Source organism: Leucoraja erinacea, unplaced genomic scaffold (assembly GCF_028641065.1).
Source record: "Leucoraja erinacea ecotype New England unplaced genomic scaffold, Leri_hhj_1 Leri_1411S, whole genome shotgun sequence".
NCBI lineage: Eukaryota > Metazoa > Chordata > Chondrichthyes > Rajiformes > Rajidae > Leucoraja > Leucoraja erinaceus.
In genome coordinates, this window is record NW_026575684.1 from 25,001 (window position 1) to 36,292 (window position 11,292).

The 11,292-nt window shown below is 60.6% G+C and overlaps 1 protein-coding gene across 1 annotated transcript in view; it reads right to left on the reverse strand.

Moving 5' to 3' along the window:
* The window catches only part of LOC129715799 (receptor-type tyrosine-protein phosphatase mu-like), a gene marked incomplete at its 5' end in the record, with an annotated part of 28,302 nt that extends 18,936 nt beyond the window's left edge, over window positions 1-9,366 (reverse strand). The window contains 8 exon segments of the mRNA XM_055665670.1: window positions 3,441-3,592; window positions 4,916-4,981; window positions 6,269-6,351; window positions 6,354-6,411; window positions 7,509-7,655; window positions 8,354-8,488; window positions 8,770-8,849; window positions 9,267-9,366. Of these exon segments, the coding sequence (XP_055521645.1) occupies window positions 3,441-3,592; window positions 4,916-4,981; window positions 6,269-6,351; window positions 6,354-6,411; window positions 7,509-7,655; window positions 8,354-8,488; window positions 8,770-8,849; window positions 9,267-9,366 (821 nt within the window).
* Window positions 9,367-11,292: the final 1,926 nt, after the last annotated feature.

Genomic DNA, 11,292 nt, shown 5'->3' on the forward strand with positions numbered 1-11,292 from the left:
CACACCCCACACACGCACACACGCCACACACACTCGTCACCCCCGCACACCGTCACACACCCACACAAACCGTCACCCACCGACACACCACCACACCCACAACACCGTCACACCCCGCACACAGTACCGTCACCCACACCACACCGTCACCCCCACACACACCGTTCACACCGCACACACCCGTCACACCCCCGAACCACACCGTCACACCCCCCCACCCACACACACACCCGCAAACCCACACACACAACAACCCCGCACACACCCCACACACCGTCACACCCGCACACACCGTCACCTCCAACACACACCGTCACACACACACCCACACACCGTCACACCCGCACACACCGTCCCACACACACACACCGTCAACGCACAACACACCCACACCCACCGTCACACACCGTCACCCACACACCGTCCACACACCCACCCCACGCACACACCCGTCACACACCGCACACACCGTCACACACACACCACCCACACGCCCACACCGTCACACACCCGTCACACACCCGCACACACCACACACCCCCGCATACACCTGTCACCACACCACACACCTCACACCCACACACACACATAACCCACACCCACACACACCCACACCACCCGCACACCACCGCCCACACCCCCGCACACACACACCGTCAACACCCCGCACACAACGTCACACCACGCACCCCACCGTCACACCCACCACACACACCGTCACACCGTCCACACACGTCACACCCCCAACCCACCGTCACACCCGCACACACCGTCACACCCACCCACACCACACCCACCCACACACACCGTACACACACCCGCACACACCGTCACCCCCACACACCACAGTCACACCCCACACGCACCATCACACCCGTCACACCGCACACTCCGTCACACCCGCACACACCGTCACAACACACCCACCTCGCACACACCCACACACCGTCACACCCCTCGCACACACAGTCACACCGCACACACCGATCACACACCAAACACACCCGTCCACAGCCCACACAACGTAAACACCCGCCACACACCACACTACACCGCACACCCGAACCCACACGCACATCCCACACGCCACACGCACACAACACACAACACGCACAGTCCCCCACACACACACACCACCCACACACACCCACGCCGCCACAAACACCCGCACCCACCGTTCACACGGGCGCACACACACCACGTCACAATGCCGCACACACCGCAACACCCCGCACCCACACACAGCACACACCCACACTACATCGCACACACCGACACACCCATCACTCCATCAACACCCACACACACCGTACACACAGTCGAACCGCACACCGCACCTCACCCACGTCACACCCGCACCACGACCGCCGCACACACCCACACACCCTCCACACGTCCCCACAACCCCACCCACCCCATCCACCCGCACACACCCTGCACACCCACACCATCAACCGTCAACACCCCACACACCCCGCACACCCCGTCACACGTGTTATCACCACACCCACACACACCGCACACACCGCACACACCCGCGTCACACACCCTCACACCCCCGCACACACCGTCACACCACACACACGCCACACAACCGTCACCCCCCACACACCGTCACAACCCACACACACACCGTCACAACCACATCACACACACCATCACACCCACACACACGTCACACACCCACACACACAACACCCACACACCGTCACACCCACACACACCCACACACACACGCACACACCCCCACACACACCCACACCCACACCCCCACCCACACACACCCACACCACCCTACCCACACACACACCCACACACACCCGCACCACACCGCACACACCCAGCGCACACCCACCCACACCCGACACACACCGCACACCCACACACACCGTCACACCAAACCACAACCACACACACACGTCACAACCACACACACACCCACACACACCGAACACACAGCCATCACACCCACCACACACCCGTCACACCCCAACACCCGCACACACACCGCACACACCGTCACACCACCAACACACCACACACCCCACACCTGGACTCACCCCACGCACACACCACACCCACACCGCAACCCACACTCACACACAACACCCCACACACCCACCACACACACCCCACACCACACCACACACACACACACACACACACACACACACCGCACACACACCACACACACCCATGTCACACACACAAACACCACAACACACACCCACACACACACACCACCGTCACACCAACCACACACCCACCACACATACCACACACCCCCGCACACCCACACACACACACCCACACACACACACACCCACACACACACACACACACACACCACACACACCCACACACACACACACACACACACCCACACACCCCACACACACCCCACACCAACACACACCCACACACCCCAACCACCACACACCAACACCACACACACCCCACACACACACACACACACCCACACACACCCTCATCACAACACACACACCCACACACACCCACAACACACCCACACACACACCACACAACCACAAAACCGCCCACCACACACACACTCACCCACACACCCACACACACACACACACACACACACACACCCACACACACCCACACACACACACACACACACACACACACACACACACACACACACACACCCACACACCCACACACACCCACACACCCACACACACACACACACACACACACACACACACCCACACACCCACACCCCACACACACACACCCGCACACACCCACACACCCGCACCCAAACAAACACCACCACACACACCCACACAAACACACACACACACACACACCCACACACACCAAAACACACACACACACACCACCAAAACACAACACAACCAAACAACCCACACACCACAACCACCCGCACCACCACACACACCCTGCACACACCCACACCCCGGACACACCCAACACCCACACATCCACACTCCCCCACACACACACACACACACACACCCACACACCCACCCCCACACCCACCCACCCACACACACCCACACACAACCTCACACCCATGCACATACACGCACGCACCCATACACACCCTCACGCACCCGCACACCATCAGACACCCGCAAACACCCACACATATACGTACGCACCCGCACACACCGTCACACATACACCCACACAACCGCACACACCCTCACTCACCCGCACACACCCACACCCGCAAGCACCACACACACTCGCACACACCTGCACACACCTGCACAAACCCACACCCACACTCACACCCTCACACGCACCCACACACACTCTCACACATCCTCACACACCCGCACCCACCCACACACACACTGTCACACATCCTCACACACCCACACACACACACACCCACACGGGGTGAGGGGTTGAGGGTCGGGGGTCAGGGTTGGGGGCCTCACCAGCAGGTGATGACGATGGGTGTGTGTTTGTGCTGTTGCTGCCACGTCTGCACCCGCTGGTCCAGGCTGAGGATTGTCCGTGGGGATGCAGGGACTGGCTCCTCCATTGGCCAGTTGTCCAGCTGCAGTACCTTCACCTCCCGCTCAGAGCTCTGCAACACAACACACATTGGCCACCACACCCTCACCACATCCCACATCCTGACCCTGACCCTCATTCCATCCCACACACCCCCATCTCATCCCTGACCCCACCCCAGACCTCATTCATGTACCACACATCCCATCCATGACCCCTGATCCCACGCAAACACCCATCTCATCCCCTGAACACACCGACCCACCGCAGGCCCTGTCCGATCCCATCCCTGACACAGATCACACTTGGCTGCACCCCACACTACTGTACCCTGTATTCACACAACGTTACATCCCATAGCCCCCAGTCACCACTGCCCCCACTTCCCCCGTTACACTGTATTCACACACCGTTCACACCCCTTACCACTCACACACCACAACCCCCGGTTCCACCACGTTCCCCCGTTCACCCACATTACACCCACACGTTCCCACACAGCCCGTTCTCCCCACCCCGTTCCCAACCGTTCCCACATTACCACACACCCGTACCCACGTTCCCACAGTTCACCTTACCCCATTCCCCTTTCAACAGTTCCCACGCGGTGCATCACAGTTCCCCACATTTCCCCCGTTTCACCGAAACACCCAGTTTTTACCACACCGTCCCCCCCACTCCACCCACTCACCCCACTAGTTCCCCCGCATTCCCCCACACACCCCGTTCACCCCCACCCAAACACCCCACCCCACACGCACCCACCCGTTATTCACACCCATTTACCCGGGGTTCCACACTCACCCCGTTCCCCCGTTCCCACATTACCACGTATCCCCAGTTCAGGGGTTCCCACACACCCCGTCACCCCACACCCGCACTCACCTTTACCCCGTTCCCACGTTCACCCCCGGTCAGGGGTTGAGGGTCGGGGGGTTCGTTTTCCGGCATGCCCCCCACAGGGTCCCCCGTTCCCACATTTACCCGTTCCCCAGTTCCCAGGGTCCCCGTTCCCCGTTCACAGGGTTGGGGGTTCCACCCGTCAGGGTTGAGGGGCGGGGTTGAGGAAACAGTGCACATTGAGGCCCCAGGGGGTCACCCGTTGAGGGCCGGTCCCACATTACACGCACGCTCAGGGGTTCCCACATTCACCACCCGTTCCCCAGTTCACCCGTTTCCCCCGTTTCCCCGTTCACGGTTGGTTCGGTTCACATAAACCAACACACCAGTGACCAGTTCACCCCCCGTTCACCGTTGACACCGTGTACCCCATTCCCCGTTTTCCCCCATTCCCACCTGGCACCGGGGTTCCCGTTCGGGGTTCACCGCAACCATCACACAGTTCCCCCGGTTCCACCCACCCACACACAACTGTCCCTGTAGTCCCCCACCCCACGTTCCCCCGTTCCCCCGTTTCCCCCGGTTCCCCCGGTTCCCCCCCGTTCCCCCGTTCCCCCAGTACCCAGTTCCCCCCGTTCCCCCCGTTCCCCCGTTCCCCCGTTCCCCCGTTCCCCCCCCCGTTCCCCCACGTTCCCCCGTTCGGGTTCGGTTCCCCGTTCCCCCGTTTCCCCCGTTCCCCCCGTTCCCCCGTTCCCCCGTTCCCCCGTTCCCCACGTTCCCCCCCCGTTTCCCAGTTCCCCGTTTCTCCGTTTGTCCCCCGTTACCACGTTCCCCCGTTCCCCACCTGACCCCCGTTTACCCGTTTCCCATGTTCCCCGTGTTCCGTTACCCCGTTCCCCCGTTTCCCCATCCCCCGTTCCCCCCGATCCCCCGTTCCCCGTTTCCCACATTACCCCGTTCCCCGTTCCCCCGTTACCCCGTTCCCCCGTTCCCCGTTCCCACATTCCCCGTTCCCCCGGTTCCCCACGCCACGTTCCCAGTTCCCCGTTCCCCGTTCCCCCGTTCCCCCCCGTTCCCCCGTTCCCCGTTCCCCCGTTACCCGTTCCCCCGTTCCCCCGTTCCCCCGTTCCCCCGTTCCCCAGTTCCCCCCCACGTTCCCCCGTTCCCCCGTTCCCCCGTTCCCCGTTCCCCCGTTCCCCCGTTCCCCGTTCCCCGTTCCCCCGTTCCCCCGTCCCCCGTTCCCCCGTTCCCCCGTTCCCCCGTTCCCCCGTTCCCCCGTTTCCCCGTTCCCCGTTCCCGTCCTTTCCCCGTTCCCACGTCCCCGTTCCCCGTTCCCACGTTCCCCGTTCCCCCGTTCCCGTTCCCCCGTTCCCACCCGTTTCCCCCGTTCCCACGTTTCCCGTTCCCCCGTTTCCCCGTTCCCCCCGTTACCCCGTTCCCCCGTTCCCCGTTCCCCCGTTCCCCGTTTTGGTTCGTTTCCCCGTTTCCCCGTTCCCCCGTTCCCACGTTCCCCCGGTCCCCCGTTCCCCCGTTCCCCAGTTCCCCCGTTACCCGTTCCCCCGTCCCACGTCCCCCGTTCCCCACGTTACCCCGTTCCCCCGTTTCCCCCGTTCCCCCGTTCCCCCGTTCCACGTTACCCCGTTCCCCCGTTCCCCCCGTTCCAAATTACCCCGTTCCCCCGTTCCCCCGTTCCCCCGTTCCCCCGTTCCCCCGTTCCCCCGTTCCCCCGTTCCCACATTACCACCCGTTCCCCCGTTCCCCCGTTCCCACATTACCCGTTCCCCCGTTCACCCAGTCCCCCATTTTTTCCCGTTCCCACGTTACCCCCGTTCCCCCGTTCCCCCGTTCACATTACATTCCCCCGTTCCCCAGTTCCTCAGACCCCGTTCCCCCCCGTTTCCCCGTTCACACATTCCCCGAGTTCCCCGTTCCCAGGTTCCCCGTTCCCAGGGAGACCACAGTTTCCCAGTTCCCCCGTTCCCCACATTCCATACCAGGTTCCCCCCGATCCCCGGGGAGGACCCACAGAGACAGTTCAGACACAGAGACCGGCTTCCCCAGTTTACCCCGTTCCACCGAGACCCCGTTCCCCCGTTCACCCCGTTCCCAGCCCGTTCCCCCATTTCCCCCGTTCCCCCGTTCCCCGTTCCCACCATTCCCCAGTTCCCCAGTTACCCCGTTCCCCCCCCCACAGTTACCCACAGAGGACCCGTTCCCCCAACCCCGTTCCCCCGTTCCCCCGTTTCCCACAGAGACCGTTCCCCCGTTTCCCAGAGTTCCCCCAGTTCCCCGTTCCAAACATTACCCAGTTCCCCCGTCCCCAGTTCCCCCGACCCGGGAGACCCAGTTCCCCCAGTTCCCCCGTTCCCCCGTTCCCCACGTTACCCCAGTGACACATTCCCCCCGTTCCCCCCCCAACGTTCCCCCGTTCCCCGTTCCCCGTTCCACCGTTCCCACATTACCCCGTTCACCCGACAGGGGGTTCCCCCGTTCCCCCGGGGACCCCCCGTTCCCAGAGACCCCAGTCCCCCGGGGGAGTTACACCGTTCCCCCCTCCCCCGTTCCAGTGGACAGTCCCCCGTTCCCCCATTCCCCGTTCCCAGGGGGACGTTCACAGGGGGTGACAGTTCCCCCCCAGTTCCCCCGTTCCCCCACAGAGACAGTTCCCACAGAGTTCCCCCCGTTCCCCCAGTTCCCCCAGAGAACCCGTTTCCCCAGAGACAGGTTCCCACAGTTCCCCAGGTTCCCCAGTTCCCCACGTTCCCCGTTCCCCCGACCCCCGTTCCCCCGTTCCCCCATTCCCCCGTTCCCCCGTTCCCCCCGTTACCCCGATCCCAGTGTTACCCCGTTCCCCCATTACCCCGTTCCCCCGTTCCCCCATTCCCCCGATCCCCCGTTCCCCCGATCCCCCGTTCCCCCATTACCCCCCCCACAGACCCCCGTTCCCCAGTTCCCCATTCCACAGTTCCCCCGTTCCCCCGTTCCCACACCATCCCACAGTTCCCCAGTTCCCCAGTTCCCCCGTTCCCCCGTTCCCCCAGTTCCCCGTTCCCCCGTTCCCCCGTTCCCCGTTCCCCCCAGAGACGTTACCCCCGTTCCCCCAGTTCCCCCGTTCCCCCGTTCCCCCGTTCCAGGTTCCACCTTTACACCGTTCCACGTTGGGACCCACCTGGCCGTGCCGGCGGGGAAGATGAGGAGCGCTCGGTGATGTCGGCCGACACAGACACTGACCGCTCCTTCACCTGGAACGGCCCATACTGACCCCAACCCTCCGTCCCGCACAGGCTCACGTAGCTCTGGGGAGACACACAGTCAGGGGGAGACACAGAGACACAGAGACAAGGGGAGACACAGAGACACAGAGACAAAGAGACACAGAGACACAGAGACACAGAGACACAGAGACACAGAGACACAGAGACACAGACAGAGAGACACAGAGACACAGAGACACAGAGACACAGAGAGACAGAGACACAGAGACACAGAGACACAGAGACACAGAGACACAGAGAGACAGAGACACAGAGACACAGAGACACAGAGACACAGAGACACAGAGAGAGACACAGAGACACAGAGACACAGAGACACAGAGACAAGGGGAGACACAGAGACACAGAGACAGGGGGGAGACACAGAGACACACAATCAGGGGGAGAAACAGAGACACAGAGACAGGGGGAGGCACAGAGTCAAGGGAGACACAGAGACAGGGGAGACACAGAGACAGGGGAGACACAGAGACACAGGGGGGATAGGAGGGGGGGTTAGTTGGGGGGAAGGGAGTGGAGAGGGGAGGAGAGGAGGAGTTTGTCGGACGAGGGGAGGGGAGGGGATGGGGGAGAGGTCAGGAGGGGTAGGGGGGAAGGGGGGGAGGGGGAGGGGGCGGGGAGGGGGAGGGGGAAGGGGCGGGGAGGGGGAGGGGAGGGGGAGGGGAGGGGGGAGGGGGAAGGGGGAGGGGTCGGAGGTCGGGGAGGGGGGGTAGACTGACCTGGTCGAGCTGGTGTGGGGGGTTCATGCTGACCACGGTCATACAGTTGTGGTCGTAGAGCAGAGCCCAGAAGTCGGGCAGTGTGTGGGGCAGTGGCAGCTGGGTCAGGATGAAACCGTCTCTCACCCCGTGACACTGCAGACAGAGACAGCACTGGCATCATCACCCTGCACACACACACACACACACACACACGCACACCCACACACACACACACACACACACACGCACACACACACACACACACACGCACGCGCACACACACACACACACACACACACACACACACACACACACACACACACACACACCCACACACACACACACACACCCACGATCACACACACACACCACACACCCACACCCCTCCTTACATTCAGTGTTGCGGGGGGGTGGGGGTGTAGGGGTGTAGTTACCTCAGTGTAGATGGCGTTGATGTATCCCGCGCTGCCGTCCCGGTTCTTCACCGACACCAGACTGGGACGTACCCGTTCCGCTGGGAATACACACCGTCAGATGGAGGTTGAGGGGGAGGGTGAGGGGTGGGTGAGGGTGGGGTGCTGGGATGGGGTGCTGGGGGAGGGGTGATGGGGGGGGTGATGGGAGGGGGTGATGGGGGGGGGTGATGGGGGGGTGAGGGAATGGGGTGATGGGGGGGAGGGGGTGCTGGGAGGGGGGGTGGTGGGGGGAGGGGGGCTGGGAGGGGGGTGGGGGGGGGTGCTGGGAAGGGGGTGCTGGGATGGGGTGGGGGGATGGGGGGGGGGAGGGGGTTGATGGGGGGGGGCTGGGATGGGGTGGGGGGAGGGGGGTGAGGGGGGGGCTGGGATGGGGTGGGGGATGGGGTGGGGGGATGGGGTTGCTGGGATGGGGTGGGGGGGCTGGGATGGGGTGCTGGGAGGGGGAGGTTATTTACCTGGCAGGATGTGGGGTGAGCGGTTCTTGGCGAGGTTACACGGCCGCTGGGCCTCGGTGCTTTTCTGGGGGCCGTACAGACGGCAGATCTGTTGCAGGCTCTGGGGACCGAGCGGAGAGACTGTGTGAGGGGGTCGATGGAGCCCACTCTCCACCCCCCACACCTCCCCCAACCCACCCCCCCCCCCACGCACTGACCACCCACAGACACACTCAGAGTCACAGAGAGACACAGACACACACAGAAGCACAGAGACACACACAGACACACACACAGTCACACAGACACACACCAGAAGCACAGAGATAGACACACAGTCAGAGACACACACACAGACCCACAGACATACACAGAGACACACACAGAGCCACACACACAGACACACAGCCACACAGACACAGAGACACAGACACACAGACACACAGACACACAGACAAACACTGTCACAGAGACACACACAGACACACACAGACCCACAGACACACACACAGAGACCCACAGACACGCACAGAGACACACACACACAGACCCACAGACACACACAGAGACACACACCAACACACACAGAGACACACACAGAGACACACACACACACAGACCCACAGCCACACACAGAGACACACACCAACACACATAGAGACACACACAGCGACACACACACAGATACAGAGACACACACAGAGACACACACACAGAGACACACACAGACATACACACACACGGAGATACACGGGGGGGACACATGCACAGGAACATAGAGACACACAGACACACACAGACAGACAGACACACAGAGACACACAGAAACACACACAGACAGAAACACACAGAGAGACACACAGACACAAGGACACACACACACACACACACACAGACTCACACACACAGACGCACACACACAGACGCACACACACAGGCAACCATGGCTGACAAGAGAAGTTAGGGATAGAATAAAACTAAAAGAAAAGATGTATAACACAGCAAAGAGTAGCTGGAAGCCAGAGGATTGGGAAACTTTCATAGGACAACAGAAGGAAACAAAACGGGCAATACGGGCTGAAAAGATGAAGTACGAGGGGAAGCTGGCCAGGAATATAAAGAAGGACAGTAAAAGCTTCTTTAGATATGTTAAGGGAAAAATAGTAGCAAAGTCAAATGTGGGTCCCTTGAAGGCAGACACGGGTGAAATTATTATGGGGAACAAGGAAATGGCAGAAGAGTTGAATAGGTACTTCGGATCTGTCTTCACTAAGGAAGACACAAACAATCTCCCAGATGTACTGGAGGACAGAGAATCTAAGGGGGCAGAGGAACTAAAAGAAATGTTCATTAGACGAGAAATAGTATTGGGTAGGCTAATGGGACTGAAGGATGATAAATCCCCTGGACCTGATGGTCTGCATCCCAGGGTCCTCAAGGAGGTGGCTCTAGAAATAGTGGACGCATTGGTGATCATTTTCCAATGTTCAATAGATTCAGGATCAGTTCCTGTGGATTGGAGGCTAGCTAATGTTATCCCACTTTTCAAGAAAGGAGCGAGAGAGAAAACGGGGAATTACAGACCAGTTAGCCTGACTTTGGTGGTGGGAAAGATGCTGGAGTCAATTATTAAAGAGGTAATAATGGGGCATTTGGATAGCAGTAAAAGGATTAGTCCAAGTCAACATGGATTTATGAAAGGGAAATCATGCTTGAATAATCTTCTGGAATTTTTTGAGGATGTGACAAATAAAATGGATGAAGGGGTGCCAGTGTATGTAGTGTATCTAGACTTTCAGAAAGCCTTTGATAAGGTCCCGCACGGGAGACTGGTGACTAAAATTAGAGCACATGATGTTGAGGGTAGGTTGTTGACGTGGATAGAAAATTGGTTGGCAGACCGGAAGCAAAGAGTAGGAGTGAACGGGTCCTTTTCAGAATGGCAGGCAGTGGCGAGTGGAGTGCCGCAAGGCTCGGTGTTGGGGTCGCAACTGTTTACCATATATATTAATGATTTGGAAGAGGGAATTATGAGCAAGTTTGCGGT